This window comes from Bubalus kerabau, chromosome 3 (genome assembly GCF_029407905.1).
Source record: "Bubalus kerabau isolate K-KA32 ecotype Philippines breed swamp buffalo chromosome 3, PCC_UOA_SB_1v2, whole genome shotgun sequence".
Classification (NCBI taxonomy): Eukaryota; Metazoa; Chordata; class Mammalia; order Artiodactyla; family Bovidae; genus Bubalus; species Bubalus kerabau.
The window spans coordinates 35002184-35027155 of record NC_073626.1 but is presented as its reverse complement, the minus strand read 5'-3'; the positions used below and the strand labels follow the sequence as shown (position 1 = coordinate 35027155).

Sequence of the window (24972 nt, the reverse complement as noted above, 5' to 3'; positions counted from 1 at the left end):
TGGTGCGGCTCCTTTCCCAGGTGATCAGGGCGCTGCTGGTGCTCTGACGCTCTCAGTACCCGCAGAGACTGGAGTGGCCAAAAGGAAAGGGGTGCCAGGATGGCCGCCTGGAATGGCTTTGCGGCCGTGGATGGTGGCTGGCGCTTTCAGTAAGGGCACACTGCTTAACACAGGCAGTGCACTTACAACTTGGTTCACTGGTAACAGTGCATCCCGTATGGTCATATAGGGCAAACCCTAGGCATGTTTCTTAGTTCCCTTATTAGAACGGGGAAATGCTGACCCAGATTTACTAGGGTAATGAATTTTTAAAAATGAATCATACAAAGTAGTGAAGGGAGGCCAATGATCCTGTTCCTTCCATTAACCACCCTAAGTAACCCTGAGGTGGAACAGATTAAACGGCTAGTGGGGGTGGATGTGCTGTGTTTGGGGTGGTTATTGCTTTTAAGAGGAAAGACGACGAGAACTGAAGAAAGCTTTATTGCTCTGGCCCTGTATAACCAGGGCAAAGCCAACTCTGACTTCAGATGTGAGCTCCCACAGGAAGATTATCCTTACACAATGACCCAGGTGCCAAAGGACCTTGTCACGACATGGGGCTGCAGCTGGAAAGTTATGTCCATTGTCACTGCTCCACAGGCATCCCAAGGGTAACACGGAGCCCAGAGTCAAGTTGGGTGCACTGTTCCATCAGATTCATGGTTCTTGAGCTAAGGCCTCTGTGATGCTGCATGGATTCTCATTCCCTCTGCCTCGGGGACAGGCAGTCTTCAGTGTAGCTGATGTAGTCTGGACTGTCCCACTTGATTAATATTTTTGGCTATGCCATGTGGCCTGTGGGATCTTAGTTCCCTGACCAGGGACTGAACCCATGCCCCCTGCAGTGGAAGTGCAGAGTCTTAACCACTGGTCTGCCAGGGGAAGTCCCTGGGCTGTCTGACTTTCATTCTGCTGCATAGGGTATACTTAAGGGAGGAACATGTGACATGACCACCACTGACACACCAGGGAAGTGCACAGGAAGGAAGGTGGCGGGGAGGACCACTGGAAGGGGTAGCTGCAGGCCCAGACTTCAATCAATATTTTAATTACCAAGTCTATATTTAGCAAGACAACTTGGGAGAGATAAAGAGGAAGGAAGGGGTAGGTGGTGAGAGGGCCTCCGAGGAGCTGACCCACTTTCTGCACTGGCTGCAGAGCCCTGCAGTCCTGGCCAGGAGTTCCTGGCCTTGTGCTCCCAGAAGCCCGACAGGCATCGAGGAGATACTTAAGTGGCTACAGCTCTGTGGCAGCTGCAGACCCCATCAAAGAGACACACGTCATCAGTACTGTCCTTTAATCTTCCTCCGCTTCACCGCTGGGGGAAAGGGGCCGGCCGGGGATTTCAGGTGGGGTCAGTGTGACTGCAGGGTCACGGCGACAGCCCTGGCTGTGGCGTTGAGCACGGTGGTGGGAAGCCTGGCAGCAGGGAGTGCAGCGGGGATGTCTCTGGGGACCCTCTGTATGGGCGGGATGTTGGGGCCCTCCAGCGTGTCCAGGATCCCTGAAAGGAGGAGGATGCAAAGTGAGTGAGGGTTGGCAGGGCCCCGCCCTAGGCAGCTATCCTTCCCCTCCCTGCAGCCAGGCCCTCCTGTCACTCACCCTCTACCACCTTGTGGTAGGCAAAATGCAGATAGAGCAGGAAGAGCATGTGCAGGGTAGCCAGGGTGCCACAGAGGAGCAGCCGTTGTGTGGGGCCCACGGTCCGTGACACCAACACTGCCACCTTGGGCAACAGGAATACAGCTCAGAGGCCTGCTCCAAGCAAGTGGTGTGAGGAAGCCACTTGTACCCAGAGCAGAAGCTCTTTGTGGGATTGGACTTGAGCTTTGAGCTGTTTTCCCAACTCCCTGGTAGGGCAGCCCACCCCTAGAAACCTCCTGCCCAGCTTACCATGCGCAGGGTGGACAACCCACCCACCAGCAGCCAGAAGAGGTAGAAGAGGGCATGGAGGTGGATGTTATAGGTGATGAACAGGACAATGCAGTGTCCGAAGAGGCCGTAGCCCTAGGAAGGAGGATGGTGGAGAGGAAAGTCACTCAGACTGAGCTGGCCTCGTGGGGACCTTGAAAAACAAATGGTCCACTGGCCAGCTCACCCCATTCCAGACCCTGGGGCCCTAGGACAGGTGCAGACCAGAGCCTGGTTACTCTTTTAGATCACACTTGCCCACCACTGTGCTGGACTCCTTACCAGCAGTGCCAGCATCTGGAGCATGGTGATCTGCGCATTGCACAGGTAGGCGAGGAAGTAAATGAAGGACGAGACGCCTAGCCAGTAGCCGAAGCAGGTGCCAATGGCTGTGCCCATCAGGGTGCCCTCCCGCTGTGGGGTGAAGGCTCTCATTAGTTCTGTGAGGCCTCTGGTCTCAGTCTCGCCCAGGGTCTCCTCCCTCAAGGCCTCCTTCTATCCACCATGTCTCTGTGGGCAGCTTTCAACTCATTTCAGTCACCCCCCACAAAGTCCTCTGTCCTGCTTACGATAATGGTGTCAGATGTCTTCATCCCGTGGAGGAGGATGGCCACCAGCGTGAAGACAAGCATGAGAGGTCCGTAGAGCTCACCTGCGATTTTCTGTCAATATACCAACTCATTCAGGCTGGGGGGTACAATGGCTCTTCTGTTGATGTCTTCCCAGGCTTTGCCTGGTGGCCCCACCCTCTGCCCCAGTTCCTCCCCCGGCTCTTTCAGGCATGCTACGCGCCCCTACTCACCTGGGGGAAGCTGACCATCTTGATAGGGATCATGGATTCCAGGAGCCTGGGAGGGGAGAGGGAAGAGGAGAGCAGATGAGAGCAGAGGCAGCACTATGCCATGAGGTTCTGGAAAGCCTGATTCTTACTCATCTCGCTAACTGAAGAGAACATGCTGGATGCTAAGGAAGAAGAGGGTAGTAAAGACAGATGAACGAGGAAATCACTACCCTGCCCTGAAAATGCTTCCAGGAAGAACAGCCCTGACACTGTGCCGACTGATGCAGCAGCAACATGGAGAATCCATAGGGCCCCCTGGGCCTCTGGGAGGGCTTGACCATTTACCTATGTGACCTGTTCCCCTTTAAAAGACATGCAAACCTCAGCAGAGATGTAAAGATAAACCCCTGGGAAATGTTTAGAAGGAAAGTTGTCACTTGTGAGAACCAGGGTGCCCCTGCCTCTTCCTACTTATCATCCCTCCAGATACCACTGAGCATTTTCTTGAGAAATATATTTGAAGTGGTATTAAAATTCCAGGCAAGACAAACAGAAGTACCAAAAACTTCCCCACTTCTTAAGTGATTCACTAGTAATACCTTAGATCTTGACTGGATTTTACTTCTGAGAAAGCTGCCCTGTCCAACCCTCCAGCCAACCCTGGGTCAGGGGTCCCTCCTGGGGGTGTCCCTTCATGGCAAATGAGTGCCTGAGGGCTGCCCTTGAGTTAGGCATCCCATCTTGCATCTAAGGCTCCCAGACACAATTACTACAGCGCCTGATGCACAGCCAAAGCTTAGTAAATACTTGCTAAGTGGTAGTGGGTATTTGATAAGCACTAGTTGAATTAAAGGATGAACAAAGAACTAAGCCAAGATTAAATCCAGTTCTTGAAGTTATTCAACAACTATGTACTGATATTCAGATTCAGAGGCTGTTCTGGTCCTGAGAATCAAAAAGTAAACAAAACAGAGCCTGCTTCTGAGGAAGTCTTTGGAAAGAGAGACCCAGGAATAAGGAAGTACAGCACTGCTGAAATGTTCCTGTTAGCAGTGCAGAGCCCTACTGGAGCACCAGGACAGGACACACTGGGAATGGGGAGCAAAGGAAGTGACATTTGAGCCAAGCTTTGAGGGAAGAGGAATAGTTTATTAGATGGAGAAGAGGAGGAAGGCAGTGTGTTATCACCACGCCCTGTTCTATGACAAGAGGTATGGTGTGGCTGGGTCATGACGAGGGGAGTCTAAGGGTTTGATGTCCGGTTGTAGTTTGGATGTTAGGAGGGCAGTTTCTGTCAGGAGGAGGAGCCTCACCTGCTTCGCACCTGGGCTGGCTCCACATCAAAGTAGGGTCTCAGGATGTCGATGTTGGCATACAAGCTGAAGGCTCTGGAGGCTTGTCTCTTCCCTGCCTGCCACATCTATAGCAAGGAAGATGGGTGGGGTGGAAGGGTTCTGTCAAACTCTTGGCTCTATGCTCTGTTACTTATTTTTTATCTGATTTCAACATGGTTTGAACTGGACAACCTGGGGTGAACTTCGCCAACTCTAGAACCAGAGGTCTCCTGGGTATACTTTTCCACCTGTCAGGGAGCCAGTTGTGCTTACCTGATCAGCCACCTGCCGGCTCAGCTGTCCCTTAAAGCCCTTCATCCCCAGGAACTCCCCATCCTCTTCTTCAGCGGCGGCTGCATCAGCATCCACTTCTTCCTCACGCAGGCGCTGATGCAGCTCACCCATGTCCTCAAAGCTGGAGCCCGAGGTATCATCCATATTCTCCATGTCAATCACTGCTGAGCCCCCACCCTGTGAAGACAACGGATCCCAGAGTGCAGGGCCTTTCTGCTTCATGCAGTTAAGTCCTTCTCTGTTCACCACAAGGTCTGGGGCTAGGGGACAGGACTTGAAATCACCACAGATGATGCCACTCTCTTCCCCTCATTTGGTCTCAGAACCCCTGCTTGTTTGGTTCTCTGTTCTAGTCTGGGGAGCCTAGTCCCTGTCTTTTATACACGGCTTTTTCCTACCTTCCCTACTAAGGCCCCAAAGGGCTGCAAAGTGCCCATTTCCTTCACCTCTCCCAACCCCAAATCAAGGCTATGTGCACAAAGTGTGGTTTTGGCTAGTGAATCCCATCCACCCCCAAGTCCACTCACGCCTCCCGCCATGCCTGACTCCGACTGAGTTTCTTTAACTTGTAGAAAGCAAGAGCAATTGGGCCCAGATACCTAAGGCCTCTGGCTGGAGTACCAGTCCGGACCTTTAAGATCAGCCAGCACTAGTCCCACTGCCTTTCTTGTGCACGAAGACTCAAAAAAGAGAAAAAGTGTTGCAAATGGACCAGACTTCCAGGCTCTGAGGGAGAGTCCCCACAAGACTTCAGGACGGCTGCCGGCCCTGGGGCTGCGGGCAGCCGGAGCCGTGGGGCCATTACCTGGATGTTTTCTTCGAACCCTCCCCATTCCGGGCCGGCCCCGTTTCGGGCGCCGCCAGTCGGCGCGGCCGGAGTTGCCATGTCCCTCGAGGGCTCCCGTCGCTGAAGCCCGCGCTTGTCCCGCGCGCGGAGGAGGAGTGGGAGAGACGTGGGCCTGAGAAAGGGACAGGTCTAGGGACAAGAAAGAAAGGTACGATGGGTCGGAAAGCAAAAAAAGAGAAACCCGGATGTTTGGCTCAAACTGACTTCCGGTAGCTGGGGACGTGGACGGAGGCAAGGCACAGTCTCGCGATATTTAAGATTCTAGGAGGTGGTGCGTTGCTACAGAAACGGAGGCGGAAGACTAGTGCGCACGCATCAGTTAGGTACTCTGGTCACGTGGAGGAGTTGAAAATGGCGGCGGCCCAGGCTGTGGAGGAAATGAGGACCCGTGTGGTTCTAGGGGAGTTCGGGGTTCGCAATGTAAGTCTTGTGGCCTTCAGCTCGGGAGCAGAGTGAATCGGGGATGAGTTGGGGTCAGGGTGAGGACGGGCTTGGCCTCGCTGCCCCTTCGCGGACATTCTCGTCTCTCTTTGCTCTAGGTTCATACCACTGACTTTCCCGGTAACTATTCCGGCTACGATGATGCCTGGGACCAGGACCGCTTTGAGAAGGTGGGTGGAGCTGGAACTGTGGGATCAGACTTTGTGATATGAGCAACCTGTGCCTTAGAAGCTGTTCTTGTAATTTCCAAGGCGCAGCAGAAAAGGGCAGCTTGCAGCAAGCAGCAGAGGGCTTAGTTTCCCCCACCGGTAGTCCTAACCACGACCACAGGAGCCAGCAGTTAGGGCTAGAGTCTCTAGTACCTTGTCTGCCTAGTCAAGAAGGAATTCAGGCGAGGAGGCAGAAGGTACAGAGTAAAGTACGAAGTTTATTGAAAAGAAAAGTACATGTAGAAAGGCACATGGGCAGGATCCTCCCATGGGGTGCACACTCATCTCTTAGCCAAGATGAATCTGGAAGTGAAGGCTTCTGGGAAGAGTAAGACTCGTTATGGCCTGGAATTATCCTCTGACTTTTGACCCCAGGTAGCCTTTCTGCACTTGTGATGTATCTTCCTTATCCTAAAAAGGGGGAAGTGGAGATCCCTTAATCCTTACTCAGACGAGGGATTTTGCATTGCTTTGTCCTTGCTATAATTATTTCTTCAAGATGTTTACAAGAGACAAAGACTGTTTACTCTGTTTCTGTTGTTTCTTCCGTTTCTGGAGGGCAAACAGGAGGCTGAGAGTAAATTCCTCAACGGGAGTCTGTCTGTCTCCTACCATACTTGTGATGTGGGACAGGCTAAATTAAAGGTCCAGGTTCTTATTCTACCTGTCCAAAAGAATTTGGACAGGGAGTGCAAAAAAAAAGTCACACAGAGAAACTGAGGTGTTGAGAGAACAAAGAAGCAATTTATTAAGGAGTAGGGAAAGTAGGCACTCACAGAAGAATACGGGTGTCCACACGAGTGAGGAGCCCACCCGAGGGTCTTTCTAGCCCCCCTCCTTTATTTTAATTCCTTGAATGGGTGCGGGTTTCTTTGTTGTTGTTCAGTTGTGTCTGACTCTTTGTGACCCCAGGGACTACAGCATGCCAAGCTTCCCTGTCATTCAGTATCTTCTGGAGTTTGCTCAAACTCATGTCCTTTGAGTCAGTGATACCATCCAACCATCCTATCCTCTGTCGCCCCCTTCTCCTCTTGCCCTCAATCTTTCCCAGCATCACTTGTTTGCAATGAGTCAGCTCTTGGCATTACGTGGCCAAAGTATTGGAGCTTCAGCTTCAGCCTCAGTCCTTCAATGAGTATTCAGGGTTGATTTCTTTTAGGATTGACTGGTTTGATCGTTTAATCTACTTGTTGTCTAAGGGACTCTCAAGAGTCTGCTCCAGAACCACAGTTCAAAGGTATCGATTCTTTGGCACTCAACCATCTCTCACATCCATGCATGACTACTGGAAAAACCATAGCTGTGACTATATGGACCTTTGTCAGCAAAGTGATGTCTCTGCTTTTTAATGTGCTGTCTAGCTTTGTCATAGCTTTTCTTCCAAGGAGCAAGTGTCTTTCAAGGCTGTAGTCACTGTCCACAGTGACTTTGGAGCCCAAGAAAATAAAGTCTGTCACTGTTTCCATTTTTTCCCCATTTGTTTGTTATGAAATGATAGGATCAGATGCCATGATCTTAGTTTTTTGAATGTTGAGTTTTAAGCCAGCTTTTTCACTCTCCTCTTTCACCTTCATCAAGAGGCTCTTTAGTTCCTCTTCAGTTTCTGCCGTTAGGATGGTGTCACCTACATATCTGAGGTTATTGATATTTCTCCTGGCAGTCTTGACTGCAGCTTGTGCTTCAGCCAGTACTCTGCATATAAGTTAAATAAGCAGGGTGACAATACACAGCCTTGATGTACTCCTTCCCCAATTTTGAGCCAGTCCATTGTTCCATCTCCAGTTCTAACTGTTGCTTCCTGATCTGCATACAGGTTTTTCAGGAGGCAGGTAATGTGGTCTGGTATTCTCATCTCTCTAATTTTCCACAGTTGTGATCCACACAGTCAAAGGCTTTAGTTTAGTCATTGAAGCAGAAGTAAATGTTTTTCTGGACTTCTCTTGCTTTTTCTATGATCCACAGGATGTTGGCAATTTGATCTCTTGTTCCTCTACCTTTTCTAAATCCAGCTTGAACATCTGGAAGTTCTTGGTTCACATACTGTTGAAGCCTAGCTTGGGGAATTTTGAGCATAATCTTGCTAGCATGTGAAACGAGCTCAGTTGTGCAGTAGTTTGGACATTCTTTGGCATTGCTCTTCTTTGGGATTGGAATGAAAACTGACCTTTTCCAGTCGTGGTCACTGCTTAGTTTTCCAAATTTGCTGGCATATTGAGTGCTGCACTTGAACAGCATCATCTTTTAGGATTTTAAATAGTTCAGCTGGAGTTCCATCACCTCCCCTAGCCTTGTTCATAGTAATGCTTCCTAAGGCCCACTTGACTTCTTTGATTAGGGACAGTCTATTTACTATTGGGAGGATGGGTAGGATCTTGATTGCACTTTATAACAGCTTCTCTTGTGCGTCTGTCTCCTAAAGCCACCACACTAAGAGCCTTTTCCCCCCCTTAATTTTCCCTTGGAGTGAAGCACCAGGTGTGGAAGGTTGTACAGAAGCCTGTGCCTCTTTATTGCGCATGCTTGGCCAAGCTCTGTTGGGTTTCTAGTCAGGGTTTCCTATACAGGTGTCACAAAGTTTAATCAAGGCTTAATTCCTATTTCTGATGCCATTCCTCCATGCTTCATCATCTCATTCAGTGCAAAACAAGGAGAGGTGGCTTTGCCTTTTGCCTAATGTCTGTGTATGATGAGGCCAACATAAACAAATGACTCCAGTGTAATGCAGCAAAGGCAGCTGGAAGCAAGAAAGGATGATGGGGGTGGGGTGGAGGTCGGGATTTTTTTTTGGGGGGGTATCCCACACAGACACTTAATTCAAAATGGGAATGGGGAGCAGAGGTATGGAAGATTTCCTGAAGGAGATGACATCTAAGTTCAGCCTTGAACAAGGAGCAGAGGCTGAGGAGTGTCCAAGCAGCTCAGTGGTAGGCAAGACTGAAGTGTATTTTAGGCACCAGAGGTGCTAGGGAGCTCTGGAAGAGTTCTTAAGCAAGTAGGACCATATCTGCAAGTTTAGAGATGCAGGATTTGAGGCTTGTCCTGTGGGCTGTGCACAGTCTGTGACAGTTGCATAGGGAGGTTGAGGCTGAAGGCAGGAACGAAGGTTGTGACGATGAAATAGAGCACAGGGGAGATGAAAGGTCAATTTGGTGGTTGCTTGGATATGGGCTGTTCGCGGGGAGTGTAAAATTACTGCTCTGATGCGTGGTGGTCATTTAGCAATGAGAAATCAGTCTAGGGAAGGGGAATGTTGAGGCATTCAGTTTCCTGTGAGTGAAGTCCAGCAAACTGATTTTATATATAAAGAGTTGTTCATACAGATAATTGCTGAAACCATGAGCAGCGTTGAGGTCACCCTGCTGCTGCTGCTAAGTCACTTCTCATGTCCGAGTCTGTGTGACCCCATAGACTGCAGCCCACCAGGCTCCCCCATCCCTGGGATTCTCCAGGCAAGAACACTGGAGTGGGTTGCCATTTCCTTCTCCAATGTGTGAAAGTGAAAGTGAAGTCGCTCAGTCGTGTCAGACTCTTTACGACCCCATGGACTGCAGCCTACCAGGCTCCTCCTTGTCCATGGGATTTTCTAGGCAAGAGTACTGGAGTGGCTTGCCATTGCCTTCTCATGAGGTCACACTGGAGAGAGACAAAAACTTGGGAAACAGTAACATTTATATAGTAGGTAGAAGACTGTGAATTTAGAAGGATTGGTCAGATGAGGAGGAGAAGATTGATGCTCTGAAATCAAGGCAGCCGAGTTTGGAAATAGGCTTCTCTCAACAGTGCCAGGTGTAGCAGAGGTGTATAGTAAGATAAAAATTGAGTAGTGTCAACTGGGTGAGCAGTGTGTGAGCCTGTTCTTAGTAACATAGCCTCTGTGAATGTGGCTGGAAGCCATATTGCAGAAGGTTTTATTTTTTTACTTTTTAAGGAATTTGTAAAAAAGTGTTATTTCTGGTTGTGCCTGGCCTTTGATTCATGTGCCTGGGCTTTCTCTGGTTGCAGTGAGTGGGGGCAGCCCTCTAGCTGCCGTGGGAGGGCTTCTTATTGCAGGGGCCTCTCTTCCTGTGGAGCATGGGCTCTAGAGTGCCGGCTCAGTAGTTGTGGTTCATGGGCTTAGTTGCTCCATGGTGTGTGGGATCTTCCTGGACCAGGGATTGAACCCGTGTCCCCTTTGCATTAACAACTGGACCACCGGGGAAGTCCCTGCAGAGGGTTTTAAATGAATGGAAGATAAAAATGAAGGCTTTTCCAAAATCAAATGAAGGATTGGGGGAGAAAGTAAGGTCTAATGAGGGACATCTGGGCAAAGGGAGGTTTTTGAGGGGAATGTCAGGTCGGGGGAGGTATTGTGTATACAGAAACAGGCTTCATTTAGTGTTTCTCCTGTACCTTTAGAATTTCCGTGTGGATGTGGTACACATGGATGAAAACTCATTGGAGTTTGACATGGTGGGAATCGACGCAGCCATTGCCAATGCGTTTCGGCGCATTCTGTTAGCTGAGGTATCGGTGGGCACGGTGGCAAAGGTGGGGTTGTGGGGGGGGCTCACTTGGGGAATTGTCTCAAGTGGTGTTCTTGCAGTGTTGCTGAACATTCCTCCTGCTCATTCTTTGTAAACTTTTCATCATGTATCCTAGGATGAGGTCTCTGTCTCCCTGTATCTGGAGACGGGGGAGTTGATGGGGGGACTGCAGGGTCTCTCTCCTTGGGCAGGTGCCGACCATGGCTGTGGAGAAGGTCCTGGTGTACAACAACACGTCCATCGTCCAGGATGAGATACTTGCCCACCGCCTGGGCCTCATCCCCATTCATGCTGACCCCCGTCTTTTTGAATATCGGAACCAAGGTGAGGGTTTGAGAAAATGACATTTGGGGAAAAGTGGGGCTGTGCTCCTCTGAAAGAGATTCTGGAATTAGACTGCCAGTGTTTGAATCCTCTATTATCTACCTTGGGACCCTGTGTCCATTACCAATCTTGGGGTGCATCCATGCTCTTCTCTGTGAGAACACTTACCCTTGCCCTTCCTGTGTTTGCCAAGAGAATGAGAGGAATATGCCAGGCGCTGATGTCTCCGTCAGCGCTGAGAGAGCCCCACCTTCCCCCTTTGTGCAGGAGACGAAGGCGGCACAGAGATCGACACCCTGCAGTTCCGGCTGCAGGTCAGGTGCACGCGGAACCCCCACGCTGCTAAAGACTCCTCTGACCCCAATGAGCTCTATGTCAACCACAGAGGTGCACGCTGGGGGCTGCGGGGGGAGGGGGGCTTGCTCCCTGGTGGGCGCGTTTCAAGGGCTCAGGTGTGATGTGCTCCCCGCAGTGTACACCAGGCACATGACGTGGGTGCCTCTGGGGAACCAGGCTGACCTCTTCCCGGAGGGCGCCATCCGCCCGGTGCACGACGACATCCTCATTGCGCAGCTGCGGCCTGGCCAGGAGATTGACCTGCTCATGCACTGTGTCAAGGGCATTGGTGAGACCTTTTGACTACACTGTGAGCCATGATCAACTCTGCTGAGATGTTCCCAACAGGCAGAAAGCCGCTGGGCCTTCGCTCAGTAGCTTAGGGAATATGAAGTGTCTCCTCCCAGGCTCTGAGTGCCGTCTTTCCTCCAGGCAAAGATCATGCCAAGTTTTCACCTGTGGCAACAGCCAGTTACAGGCTCCTGCCAGACATCACCCTGCTGGAGCCTGTGGAAGGGGAGGCGGCGGAAGAGCTGAGCCGCTGCTTCTCACCTGGTGTTATTGAGGTGCAGGAGATCCAAGGTACGAGATTTGGGATGCTATGTAAGCCCAGCCCTAAAGCCTATTTCCTTTGAAGGTAGCAGAGAGAAATTCAAGTTGTGGGCTCATGTATTTATAATATGGTTTGTTTTCATTAGGTAAAAAGGTGGCCAGAGTTGCTAATCCCCGGCTAGATACCTTTAGCAGGGAAGTCTTCCGGAATGAGAAGCTAAAGAAGGTTGTACGGCTTGCGCGTGTTCGAGACCATTATATCTGTGAGTTTCAAGTTGAGGGTGGGGCGGTGGTGGTTCTTTGGTGCCGCAGTTTGCTGGAGGTTAGATGTGGAATCTAGCAGTGTGTGTAAGGCACGTTTCTCTCTGGTCCCCAGTTTCTGTTGAGTCCACAGGGGTGTTGCCACCAGACGTGCTGGTGAGTGAAGCCATCAAGGTGCTGATGGGGAAGTGTCAGCGGTTCCTGGACGAACTGGATGCGGTTCAGATGGACTAAGGCCACGCTGGATGGTATGGCTGGGATTGGATATTCCTGAGGCAAGCTGGAGACTTCAGGTTCTGCCCTGCCCCTGCAGGACTGCTGCTGAGAGCCCAGAGAGACTAGGGGGCCTGGGTTTTCTGGGGACAATTCCAGCTTTATTTCAGTCAATACATTTTGTTAAATGTGCCACAAAATGTGACTTTTATGCCTTTGTAAGGCCTTGGTGTAAATAAACTCACATCCAGACAAAAATCCTTTTCTTGGAGACCGTTTCTTCAGTTTCCATCCAGAAACATGGGGCCCCACCTCAGAAGAGATTTGGCATTATTTAGCAGTTAGGAATTTTGGCCTCAGACATGACTGCAGGTCAGGGCCAAGTACCTCTGAAGCCCCAGGAGAATGCCAAATGGGGGCACAAGCAGACCACAGAAAAACAGTACGTGCTGCTCACCTATTTCCTGGATAGGAATAGGTGAGGACGTTCCTGAGAGAAGAGGCTGTTCCATGGCAGTCAAGTCATGGTGCCATCGAGACGCAGGCAGGAAGAACAGTTCTCTTTTGACAGCCCCTCTGGGTTAGGTCCACCGGCCACCAGTGACACTTGAGGATGCAAGGACTACCTGGTCTACGTGTCATGGAGAGAAATCCTCCGGCTGGCGTGCTATTCTTAGTTCAGAGGGCGGGCCTGATGGAGAGGTCTCCTAGTCAGTTCCTCCTGTCCAGCCCCCTTGGCAAGATGCTCGTGAGGAACAGCGACCCTGGAGTATGTCACTGGCTTGAAAAAGGCAGATGGGGCCCTTTCTGTATGAAACTGAGATTTTTACTGACATGCAGATGTGCTTCAGTTAAATGTTTCTACAAAAAGGTTATATAAACAATAGAAAACTTCTAGCATGAAGTCACTGGATGTTAAAAATATTACAACACAATAAATACAACTATACCCTCCACAGCCCCACCACAGAGAAGAGTAGGCAGCTGGTAAATCTGGAGGGAAACATGCGGAGATGGCCTTCACAGTGGACAGGAAGCCCAAAGCACCACCCAGGAAGAGGGGACGGACCCAGCCTGTGCCACAGAGGGTGCTACGTGGACGCCAAGTCTTTTCCAGCTTCACCTCTTCCTGCCGCCGCCTGACCTGGGGCCACACCAGCTAAGAGCTGCAGCTTCAGTCCATGCTCTCACTGAAAAGCCTGGTCAGTGGATTGGGCTGATGCCAGGCCTGTGGGGAGCACGTGAACACTGTGTAGATTAACTTGATTCCCGCACCCCTGTCCCCTCTGCTTATAGGGCCATCCAGTGATGTCTAGAACAGACTGGAGACTCACAATATAGGCTCTGATGGGAAGGCATGTTTTTTTCTTCTGGAAATGGCCTATGAGGGAAGTGACCAGGACCCGAAAAAGACCATGAGATTTTTGAAGGCACCTGGACTCAGCTAGTCCTAGGAGAGGAGACCAGTGGCTAGCTGCTTGTCACAGATATAGCCTAGTTGGTCTGGATTTATCCTTGAATGCCAGTGACATCACATGACACTAGATAGGGTACTGTGGCTCTTGTGTCTGAGTGGACCCTGGGGGCTGGGGAAACAACACTGAGGATTCGTGGGGGGACAAAACGTGTGAGCTCTAAGGGATGTTAGAGCACTACAGGCCCTGGCCCAGCCCTGGCCCCTGAAGGGACGGACATTTGCTACTGTCCCCAGAGCTTAGCAGTGGCTCAGGCCACAGATCCCCTCAGGCGACCAGATTCTTGCTCAAAACAAAGTGGGAACTGGCCAAATTCAGTTCAGCACCTGACCCAGATACGCCCCTGGAGAATGGGGAAGGTTCCTGTCAGCCCAGCAGCAAGGGGGCTCAGTGGAATTCGCAACAACCCAGGAAAATCTCTGGCACAAGTAGTTCGGGGCTGAGCCCTTGCTGCAAGCCTGGCTGGCCGCAGCACTGGGTGCAGCGCCCCTAGTTACCACTCTGCACAGGTGTATGGCTGCCTGGGCGCGGGAGGGCTTGGGGAGAAGGGCCGCTCTGCTCTAGCTTTTCTCTCTGGGAAAAGGCAAAACTCCAAAGAGGATGGGAGATACCTGGGAAATCTAGACAGAATGGTGTAAGCCCTGACTCCCTCTCTTGATACTTGAGCACAATGACTTCCGGCCCTAAACAGGGCCCACTCTCTCCAGCTCCAGCCCTGGATCTCTTTCCAGGCTGACGACGGTGGAAAGTGAGGTGGCAGTGGAGAGGGGCCTAGAGATCAGCTACACAGGGGAAGAAGAGATGACAATAAAGGTTGAGGAAGGATGCGCGACAGCTTGATTTAGGGTTCAAAGATGGTGGCCAGGCCGCCCTCCTCGTCCAGCGCATCTGTCTCCGGCATTGGCTTTGGTTTTTTGAAAAGTGAGGGAAGATTCTTAATGTGAACTTCTTTCCGGAATTGCTCGCCCAGGGGTTTCTGTGGAAGACAGAAGAGAAAGAACCAATGTTGGGGCTCGAGTAGTAGGTTACTTTAGGGATTATCCTACCATAATGGGCAGGACCACAGCTGGTTTCTGAGGCGACTGCAAAGGTGGTTGGGAGCACTAAGGAAAATGTGAGACCTACCCCAATGCACCCAGCAATGAGGCGCTTGAACTGGTCCTTCCGGCGCTTGTCAGCCACTTTCTGCAGAGAGGGGTTCAACAGCTTGCAGTCAAACTGGTCCAGACAGTCCTTCTGAATTTCTGGAATCTGCTCCATCACAGCTCTTATCTCCAGGTACCTGGGCCGCTGAGAAGTAGGGATAAACCCACTCAATGGCATGGGTCTGGGCCCTGCCACACCCACGTCTCAGGGGCAGCACTAGCAACTTGACAACTGCCTGCGTTGAGTTTATTAAGGCCCAAGTGACTGGAAGCGGCCTGTGAGGAATCAAGCTGCAGCCATCCTGCCTGAAGGCTTTCTCCACTCACCAGCGCCTCATATATCTGGAAGGCCAGGTGGACCAGGGAAGCCATGCAGCCGTCGTGCTGCCCATGTGTCTGTAAGCCCTTCAGCACGCTGGTGAACAGCCATGTAACAGCATCTGCGAGCAGTGTCCCTGACAGCACCTGGGGAGACAGCTGTGCTCAGGGTGAAGGGGGACTCTCTGAAGGCCCCAGCACCCCAGTTCGCCCAACTGATTCAATCCCCATGACCCCAGCGTTTCATAAGGGGTGAGAAGGAGGGATGAGGAACCGTACTTGTTTGAGGAGAGGCCAGCAGAGCTGTGTGGTCGTCCTCTGGCAGGACAGAGTGTCCTTCCAGGCCAGGGAGTTGAAGGCCGTAATTAACAGCGCTGTACAAACATCCTAAGAGAAAAGGATGAAGGAATACAATGAGAACTCAAGCACAGTGTTCTCTATTATGCATCAGGGGTTAGCGTTTCACTAGGTAAGCAGGAAAATGACAAAAGCAGCTACTGAAGAGATGTGTTTATTTCTGCTATGTCTATCAGGCCATCAAAAACAGGAACCAATCAGTATAGAAAAGAAAACCTGTACAGGAAGGAGACAGAACCCAGGCTCGGGGAAGCTGAACACCGGGGCCTGGTGGCGCTGTGCCTGGGTGTTTATCTGAGCCTTGACCCACGCCAGCATCGTAACACTGGGGCCTTGTGCCTTTCCCATATGAAGAAATATTACCAAGATACCCTCCTGGTGGTACCAGAAAGTGAGTAAAGTGGATGCAGGCTCCCCAGCAGGGCAAGGAGAGAACCTCAACTGCCCCTCCACCCACCTCATGCTTCATCAGGCATTTCCCCAGGTCCGTAAGCTCCGCCATGGCCGAAGGGGCTACCTCTGTGGCCATCATCTCTTCATCTGTAAGCAGAGAGCAGAATGTTAAGGTTCATCCTTTCAGAACAGAGGCTGTCCTTTCTGACAGAAGCCTGGAGTAAAGCAGAGTGAGGATCCTGGGCTGACTGGTGGTTCTAGGTACTGGGACATCCCCTTAGGCTCACGAGAGGGTGTAGAAGCCTGGCCCATGGCAGATCTAGGGATACACCTAACTGTACACTTGCAAAACAATTTTTTCTGGACAGTTACTTAAAAAGCCACAAATGCTGAGGCTCTTTTATCATTGAACCAATATTTGAGCACCCACTGCAGCAGACACTGATTTACGTACTGGGGAATATAACAGCAATAGGACAAAATCCCTACTTACTGGGGATATAATAGGACAAAGTCCCTTCCTTGTTGAGAGTTAAGTTCTAGTGAGGGAGAGAGGTAATTGATAAAATATAAGTAAAACATGATGTCAGGTAGTGATCAGTGCTGGTAAGACAGAGCAGAGGAGGAGACCAGAGGCTGGCGTTGCTGTTTTTGATAAGATAGTCATAAAAGACACCCCTCAGAGGTGACATCTGAGCAGAGACCTGAATAAAAGCAACAATATACTGGGATGGTCCAGCATATAGTTAGGAGAACAATCATTCTGGATGGATTGATCCAGAATCTGGATAGAGGGATCACAAGTGCAGAGTCTCTGTGAGGGGATGGTGCTGGGAGAATACAGCAAGGGGGCCAGTACGGGGGAAAGCTACATGTATATGTACAAAGTCTCCTCCACACCAGCCTGCTAGGGACATGTTTTCTACGGGAACTGACCTGGTTACAGAAGTAACAGTATTGAGGAGAAGGAGCTTAAAGGCTGACCTCCAAGGGCTGCAACAGCCTCACTTACCATCTCCATCTGCAGGGGGAGCAGCAGTGTGGTCAGCACCTTTCTTTGAAACACAGCACACAGCTAAAGCAAGAAAGCAGCGTTACTGGGCTGATCATCACCAGACAACAGCCATCTCAGGCCAGTGGATCCCAAACTGTCTCTGGGCAGGCGAGGACGGGGGAAAGTAGAGGACCGTCCAGGCACAAAGTCGGCTTCACCAATAGAAACCGAAGCATCTGACCAGACTGTGTTCTGGTCCCTCTTCAAGTTCAATCAACTGGAGGGAAATTACAGAATGACCTAAGAGTAACTGACTGGGAGTGGAGGTCTCATAGGTATAATTGGTGTACTATGGATGTCAAACAAATGAACTAACCAAAAAATAAAAAGGAAATATAACCACCTGCATGTCCAAGAATTAAAAGTTTCCCCGTTTGACAAAGCTAGGAAGTTACTCCTACCATTAATCCAAATTCCTCCTGCTATTTGAACCACTTCTTCATGTACTGGCCTTAGTATGAACAACTACGATTCAGTTCACAATTCACAATGTGTCTTTAAGTTGACTTAAGGGCTACCTAGTCTCTATTTAGTTCATTATTTCTTATCAGTCTGTCCGTGTTGCTGCAAACATGTAGGTGAGTGACCAGCTGTTTTTCCAGAAAAAGGCCCGTCTTCGACCCCTGGTTCCCACGCCACTTACTGATCAGGTCCATGACTTCTCGGGTTAACATCCTCACCAGTTGTTCCTCCAGCATCTCTTGAGACTCTGGGTTTTCATCTGTCGTCTCATCTTCTCCACTGCACAAAATCAGGGACCAAGGCTCAAGGGAATGCAAAAGAAGCAGTGACCCTAGCCAGGCCCTCTGTGCCCACTTCCTTCTCCTGACTTCCCTGGTCGACATTCCACTCGGACGTTAGGAATGGGCAGCAGTGGACTTCCAGTGGTTAAGAATCCATCTGCCAACCCAGGGGACACAGGTTCGCTCCCTGGTCTAGGAAGAGCCCACATGCCACAGGGCAACTAAGCCCATGTGTCACAACTACTGAGCCTACACACCCTAGAGCCCACGCTCCACAAGAGAAGCCACTGCAATGAGAAGCCCAGGCACCGTAACCAAGGGTGACCCCTGCTCTCCACAGCTGCAGAAAGCCTGTATGCAGCAGCAGTGATCACTGAGGGGCATGATTATAATGCTTGTGACTATCCAGTTGGCTTGAGGGGACTCGATCAAAATCCTAAGTGGTAGGAATGTCTCAGCATTCACCTAAGGCAGCTGAAGGTACCCCCAACAAAAGCTTGAGCCGAGTCTGCCTGTCACAGGCCATCTACTGTTTCGGCTGAGCATAACTATAACCCACTATTTTAGCCCTGGGATGGTAGAATCCTTCCTTCTACCATTTAGGCTGAGCATGACTATAACCCAGTACTCTTCTAGACCTGGGATGGCAGAATCCTTCCTACCCTATGGCTGTCTTCTCTCACCCCAAACCTGGCTGCCAGCTCATCCATCAAGAAGAGATACTCCCTTACCAAAGCAGGCTCCTCTGGTTGATGACTTGCCATTTTTGGGAAAGCCTCTGGGAAAACAAAACAGAAATAAGCACTACACTGGGGGCAAGGCTGGAAAAGATAATATCTAAGGGCCACTTAGTGGTTAGAATTAGCTGAGGATGAGTCCAGGTAACAATTGCAGAGCCTTAGGAAATCCCACAAAGTTAAAAAACCAGATATGGTTTCTGTAACCTCTCCCAAGGTGGCTCAGTGGTAAAGAATCCACCTGACAATGCAGGAAACACGGATTTGATCCCTGGTCTGGGAAGATCCCCTGAAGAAGGAAATGACAGCCCACTCCAGTGTTCTTGCCTGGAAAATCCCACGGACAGAGGAGCCTGGCGGGTTACAGTCCATGGGGTTGAAGAGTGTTAGACATGACTCAGCAATGGAACAACATCCTCTCCCAAACCCGAGTGAAGGGCAGCATATCAAACATTTCTTTGCTTGGCAAGGATCAAGAGCATTTTACAATTCCTGAGTCTCTTCTGGACACACCAAATTCTCTGCCCAGCTGGTCTCCTTGCTTAATTCGAGTTGGGGAAACAGAACTCCGGAGCAGCACTCTGCTGACCACCTCTCCTCAGTTAACAGGAGGACAGGAGCAGAACCTGAGTCTGCATGTGCTCGGTGGGCAACGGAACCAGTTTAGTTCTTGGGTGAGCTGCTCTATGAAGTGCAGGGTTGGGGTGGGGGGCAGAGTGGGGCGGATGTGCAGCTGTCCTGGCAGGGATAACACTTCTGGGAGCTCTTAGCTTTTGAGACTCACAAGAGGCCACCCACTCTAAGAGGTCTCTGTGCTACCCTTTCCTGACTGATCTCTTACCACGTGGAGGTAGGTGAAAAGAGGTCCAAGGATGGGAGACACCAGGGCTTCATAGTGCTCCGGGGGACAGAAGAGCACCAGAGGCTTCACAAAGACCCATGCCGAGGCAGGTTAAGGAGCCTTAGCATACGAGCGCATACCCTGTTGTTCTAAAGCACGGCTCCCCTGTGAGGCTGGAACTACAATAAGCTCTCCTTCACCACTCTCCTTATATTGTAACTTCAGGGAAGAAAGACACTCCCCAAAACAAACAAATGAAAACAGAGAATCCGAATGAGAATGCAGTATGAGAGTGTGTCTTCAAAGAGAGGCACCCGACAAAGTACAGAAAAGGGATAAGAGCTTCATCTTCCATCTTTACAAGCAGTGGGAGGGTAAAGATATCTCTAAGGAGAAAGAGCTTGTTTCAAGACCCCCTGAACTGCTTTCAAGTTTTCCCTGCTGTTTACTTCAATCTTCTTGTCTTTTTAATGTGGTTACTGTATACTGAATAGGAATGATTCCATCCGTTTCACGCAGCTCAGCTCTGCCTCCTCTAGTGCCTGTGAACAGTTCCTGTCTTAACCTTCTGGCCCTTTGGGGGTTTTCCAGGGACTTTCGAAAGGATATGAAGCATGGGTCTGAGTCGGTAGTCAGGAATATTGTTCAAGTTGACGAAGGCGGAGCTGAGGAGCTGGGTGGCCAGGTGCTCCACAGTGTAGAAGTCCTGCTGCATGGAAGGGCCTGCCTTCCCGAGGATATGGAAACTGCAAGGGAAGATCACGGGCAAAATCAAGTCCATGATCTGTCACCACCATCCCTGACTCCCCTGGGAATCTCCTGTCTACGAGAAGACTTCTCAGCTAGAAAAGCAATTGGTTGTATTTCGTTCTTAAGAGAACTTCAGTTTAATCACCATCCTTTGAAGATGTGGACTTCATCTTCTATCAGAACTGAAAATACCAGCCCCCACCACTTTTAAGGAAACTTGTTGACAGCAGAGCCAGTTACCCCCCACCCCTGACGCCACAACCAGGACCCTGGCCACCAAACATGGCCGCCACCTCTAGCGTCCCACGGAAAGTGGGCTATGAGTAGAGAGGGCTCTGAGAACATGCATCCCCATCTTCTACTCTGATCTCATCATCATATGCACTGGAAATAGACCAGGTGGGCATTAACATATCAAGTCATGGCTAGGATTAAAGGCACATGTGACAATTAAAAAAAAAGAAAAAGGAAATCAGCCTGTTCATTTTGATTTGACACTAGAATCATCAGTCAAATTCTGTCTTCATATTACCTGTACACTAGAACGCTGGATCAGATGTAAAACCCAAGGCCATTCCTACACAGGGCGTGTCTAGGAGAAGAACACGAAAAGGCAGCATGGGTTCCTTACCAGTTTTCATAGAGGGTGCAGAAGAAACGCTGCATTCTTTCCAAGACCGTTTTGTAGACAGGAGAGTCATTCAGTTCCAGGAGAGGCTGAGGTAATCCTACAGACAAAGATGGGTCAGGAACCCGCTGCTGCACGGCCGAGGGCTCTCAGTCTACCAGCGCCCTCCGCAGGCAGAGGTGGTTTGGGGAGTGGGGGGTGGGATGGGGTGCTATAAATGCAAAGCAGCTAACCAAGTCTTCTACCAGCAGGAGACGCTAACAGCTTCCCTGAAGGGACTGTTACATTGCCTTTGCAGGCAAAGGTGAAAGCCATTTAAATGTCCAGGTCTGAGCACTCCAACTTTCGCCTGGGTTTCTCCAGATGGAACTTGTACCGAAGTACACAATGACAGCCTCAGATGATCTCTCCATAAAGCACCTGGAATGTACCCCTTCTAAGTCACAGAATCTCTTTTTCAAGCAAAAATTTATGCAAAGGGCCGAGATGTATAGCAGATCAAAATGAAGCCCATTTATCTCAAAGAGCTGCCGTAGAAGATCTGTACTTCTAATCAGAGGCAATTTTGTTTCCAGCCTTGCTTCTGGCTGGCAGCTGCCAGAGGGAATTGTTTACCCATTCTACTATGTTTTGGTCAGTCATACATTTCTACAGCACAAGTTTCTGGCTTACTTTGAATAACGGAAGTCGGATGGAAGAGGAATAGGCGGTGAAGCAAAACCTACTTTTGTACTAATAGTAAGACATTTCTTGGATGTTCTATCTTCACCGGTGTCTGAAACAGGGAGCTTAAGTAGTGGGGCCAAAGGAAATGGCCCAGGATCATTTAGGTCAAGACAGATGGGCCCTGGAAAGGGAAACCGACAGTCTTCTTGTCATTAAGTCATGGCTGAGGCACGCGCATTAGATTGCTTAATCATGGCCAGGCCCAGGCAGAGGTGACAGCCGGGGCAAGAAACACTGGGGGGGCTGTGATGGAGAGCCAGCCTGAACTTTCAGAGATCAGCACACAGTTTAGACAAGTCTATTGTCTCCAGTTCCAACTTCTAACTGATCACCCTGCTCTGTGCTCCAGCCACACGAGTCGCCTCCTCTTCCCTGGATGTATGGAGCTCTCTGCCTAATGCCTGGGGATCAGGATCTGCCATTATTGTCTGCTTAGAATGCTCAGCATCTCCTTTTGCTCCCCCAGTCTGGTTGGTTCCTGTGCATCCTAAGTCTCCACTCAGAGACAACCTTGTGACTCCTCTCCACGACTGGGTTGGGTCTTCCAATAAACCCTCTCTCCCAGTCACTTTCCTACACAGCACGTATCACGATTATGATTGTAAAGTCATTTCCTAATGGGAAATACGAGTTAAAGCAACATTCTGATAAAGGCGAAACTTGACTTAGAAACGATTCCTTTAAAATTTTAATAATAAATATAATATTTTACCGATTGAAGCTATTTAAGCTTAATTGTTTGATTACTTTTCCCCTTCCCCCTGCCCTCCATACAAAAGACAGGAAAGTAAGCTAATATCCTTCAGGTCAAAAAAACCATGGTTTATTTACAATCTAAATGCTCTAACATGTACCACCAGCTGGTAGCTAAAGCGGAGGAGGGGTAAATGTGGCGTGTGTATGCTTCTGGAGACCTTCTCTGCATGTTAAGATAATGAAGTGAATGCGTTTGTTTCCAGAGAGCCTGGAGGAATTCCAGATGTGCATTTCTGAACAAACTAGTGGTCAAGGTACTGCCAGGTGAGGAGAAACGGACACAAGGCACAATGAAGCTGCATTAGGGATAAGCTGAACTTCAAGAAAAAAAAAAAGATTCGGTTTCTTACCTAAAATAGCAGATTTTTCCACTTCAAGCATATCCAGAGCCCTTGTGAAAGGTTCTGCCATTTTGGCTAGCATTTCTGGTGCATATAACGTATTGTGAGTTCTGAAAAAAATAAGAATGCTGTGTGAACTTTCTTAGCCTGCTGCAGAAAGCAAGACTGGATTTTACCTTACAATTCAATGATGTTGCATTTCTACACAGACATCTTCCTGTCAGCACTATTCTTGGCAGAAGAATTTAAATGTTTCCCTGGAGAAGGGGTTAGACTTGAAGCTATTAAGTTTATCTGTATGGTATACAACACCTAACAGCAATCAACCACAAGAACCAAATTCTGAGAGAGCTGGACATCTCAGTCTAAAGCTGGAAAACAAAATTCTTTCAAATCTGAGACAGTGCCTGGGCGCTCTGTTTTCAGACTGCCAGTGACTAAGGATGAAATGTCAGGTGCACTGTGGTGCAGGACCACAGGCGGGAACAGACAGCAGGTAGTAATATACCGCCATCTTCAGGATTTTTTGTCTCTCATCCATCAGGGTGGACCCAACAATGTTCTGACAGCTGTTTAGCCTCCTAGAGGCGCATCTGCAATTTCTAACGTGAGCATTTCTTCCTCACCAAAAATGACTCACCTGAATAGTTATCATCTTTGTTAAGAGTACGGACCTGATCTGTCTTCCACAGCAACGGCACCCCTGAACACGACAGCCAGAGAGCACAGCTATCTATTTTTCTTTCAAAGGTTAATTATAAAAATTTCAAATGTACAGAAAATTCTAGAATATAAAATGGACCAGGCAGATTAAATATTTAAGAGGAACACTGAGGGACTTCCCTGGTGGTCCAGTGGTTAGGAAGCCATTGTGCATTGCAGGGGACCCGGGTTCGATGTGATGTGATGTGATGTGATGTGCTCCATCCCGTATGTGATGGAGCAACTAAGCCTGAGCGTAACTAGAGTCTGTGTGCCACAACAGAGATTCTACACGCTGTGGCTAGGACCCGACACAGCCACATGGATAAACAAATAGGTAACTTTTAAAAAGATGGACACGATTATTTTAGACCACGCTTATTCTTTGAAAACCTTCAATAATTTTTAAAAAACCTAACCACATGCATTCGTCACTACACTCCTTTAAAGTGCGTTTTTGTGACTGGCTTATTCCACTTAGCATCAAGTCAAGGTTTACCCATATTGTAGCATGTTGCAAAAACTCCCTCCTTTTTAAGGCTGAACGATATTCCATTGTAAAGATCACATTTTGCTTACCTACTCATCAACTGATGGAACACTCTGGTTGCTTCCACATTTTATGTAGCTATTGGGAGTAATGCTGCTATGAACATGGGCGTATAAATAGTTCTTTACGACCCATTTTTAATTCTTTTGACTATATACCTTGAGCTGGAATTGCTGCTTAATATGGTAATTCTGTTTCCAATTTTTAATTGTTTAATTAAATTTTTTTTTGGGGGTGCTGCACTGCAGGATCTTAGTTCTCTGATCAGGGATTGAAACTGGCCCCCCTGCAGTGGAAGCAGAGAGTCCTAACCACCAGAGAGCAGACCACCAGGGACTCCCACTATTTTTAATTTTTGAGGAACTGCCAAGCTGTTTTCCACAGCAGCTGTACTATTTTACATTCCTACCAACAGTGTAAAAGAGTCCCAATTTCTCCACATCCTTCCTAACACTTATTTTCTGATTTTTGGATAGTTGCCATCCTGATGGGTGTGAGGTTTCTTTCTTTTAGTTTTGATTTGCATTTCCCTAATGACTAAAGCCTTTGACTGTGTGGATCACAACAAACTGTGGAAAATTCTGAAAGAGATGGGAATACTAGACCACCTGACCTGCCTCTTGAGAAACCTATATGCAGGTCAGGAAGCAACAGTTAGAACTAGACATGGAACAACAGACTGGTTCCAAATAGGAAAAGGAGTACGTCAAGGCTGTATATTGTCACCCTGCTTATTTAACTTATATGCAGAGTACATCATAAGAAACGCTGGGCTGGAAGAAGCACACGCTGAATTTGCCGGGAGAAATATCAATAACCTCAGATATGCAGATGACACCACCCTTATGGCAGAAACTGAAGAGGAACTAAACAGCCTCTTGATGAAAGTGAAAGAGGAGAGTGAAAAAGTTGGCTTAAAGCTCAACATTCAGAAAACTAAGATCATGGCATCTGGTCCCATCACTTCATGGGAAATAGACGGGAAACAGTGGAAACAGTGAGAGACTTTATATTTTTGAGTTCCAAAATCACTGCAGATGGTGACTGCAGCCATGAAATTAAAAGACGCTTACTCCTTGGAAGGAAAGTTATGACCAACCTAGATAGCATATTCAAAAGCAGAGACATTACTTTGCCAACAAAGGTCTGTCTAGTCAAGACTATGGTTTTTCCTGTGGTCATGTATGGATGTGCGAGTTGGACTGTGAAGAAGGCTGAGCACCAAAGAATTAATGCTTTTCAACTGTGGTGTTGGAGAAGACTCTTGAGAGTCCCTTGGACTGCAAGGAGATTCAACCAGTCCATTCTAAAGGAGATCAGCCCTGGGATTTCTTTGGAAGGAATGATGCTAAAGCTGAAACTCCAGTACTTTGGCCACCTCATGCGAA

At 49.1% G+C, this 24972-nt stretch overlaps 3 protein-coding genes across 8 annotated transcripts in view; 1 reads left to right on the top strand and 2 right to left on the bottom strand.

Moving 5' to 3' along the window:
- Nucleotides 1-1069: 1069 nt before the first annotated feature.
- On the bottom strand, nucleotides 1070-5398 carry YIPF3 (Yip1 domain family member 3). Of its 4 annotated transcripts, none has more exons than XM_055571327.1 (9): nucleotides 5168-5398; nucleotides 4342-4539; nucleotides 4048-4154; nucleotides 2756-2801; nucleotides 2523-2615; nucleotides 2236-2367; nucleotides 1936-2049; nucleotides 1645-1768; nucleotides 1070-1546 (listed from the first exon to the last, which is right to left on the bottom strand). In XM_055571327.1, exons 1-9 carry the CDS (start codon nucleotides 5246-5248, stop codon nucleotides 1398-1400), a joined length of 1044 nt encoding a protein of 347 aa, XP_055427302.1. In that variant the 5' UTR covers nucleotides 5249-5398; the 3' UTR covers nucleotides 1070-1397. The 4 variants fall into 4 exon arrangements, with proteins under 4 accessions (XP_055427302.1, XP_055427306.1, XP_055427305.1 ...); XM_055571329.1 differs by having other exon boundaries at nucleotides 1323-1546; nucleotides 1645-1797; XM_055571331.1 differs by lacking the exon at nucleotides 1645-1768.
- Nucleotides 5399-5464: 66 nt separating this feature from the next.
- Nucleotides 5465-14157, top strand: POLR1C (RNA polymerase I and III subunit C). Of its 3 annotated transcripts, XM_055571333.1 has the most exons (10): nucleotides 5465-5629; nucleotides 5749-5820; nucleotides 10255-10362; nucleotides 10574-10706; nucleotides 10974-11093; nucleotides 11179-11331; nucleotides 11475-11624; nucleotides 11741-11857; nucleotides 11971-12103; nucleotides 13028-14157. In XM_055571333.1, the coding sequence occupies exons 1-9, from the start codon at nucleotides 5561-5563 to the stop codon at nucleotides 12087-12089; spliced, it is 1041 nt and encodes a 346-aa protein (XP_055427308.1). In that variant the 5' UTR covers nucleotides 5465-5560; the 3' UTR covers nucleotides 12090-12103; nucleotides 13028-14157. The 3 variants fall into 3 exon arrangements, with proteins under 3 accessions (XP_055427308.1, XP_055427309.1, XP_055427307.1); XM_055571332.1 differs by lacking the exon at nucleotides 13028-14157 and having other exon boundaries at nucleotides 5466-5629; nucleotides 11971-12326; XM_055571334.1 differs by lacking the exons at nucleotides 10255-10362; nucleotides 13028-14157 and having other exon boundaries at nucleotides 11971-12326.
- Nucleotides 12873-24972, bottom strand: part of XPO5 (exportin 5) — a 44929-nt gene continuing 32829 nt past the window's right edge. Inside the window, exons 21-32 of the mRNA XM_055571340.1 lie at nucleotides 22342-22442; nucleotides 20513-20609; nucleotides 19727-19877; nucleotides 19132-19215; nucleotides 18285-18331; nucleotides 17454-17551; nucleotides 16769-16831; nucleotides 15821-15903; nucleotides 15286-15393; nucleotides 15016-15153; nucleotides 14669-14833; nucleotides 12873-14519 (exon numbers count right to left, since the gene is read on the bottom strand). Of these exons, the coding sequence (XP_055427315.1) occupies nucleotides 14385-14519; nucleotides 14669-14833; nucleotides 15016-15153; nucleotides 15286-15393; nucleotides 15821-15903; nucleotides 16769-16831; nucleotides 17454-17551; nucleotides 18285-18331; nucleotides 19132-19215; nucleotides 19727-19877; nucleotides 20513-20609; nucleotides 22342-22442 (1270 nt within the window). The 3' untranslated portion in view covers nucleotides 12873-14384. The remainder of the gene's footprint in view (nucleotides 14520-14668; nucleotides 14834-15015; nucleotides 15154-15285; nucleotides 15394-15820; nucleotides 15904-16768; nucleotides 16832-17453; nucleotides 17552-18284; nucleotides 18332-19131; nucleotides 19216-19726; nucleotides 19878-20512; nucleotides 20610-22341; nucleotides 22443-24972) is intronic.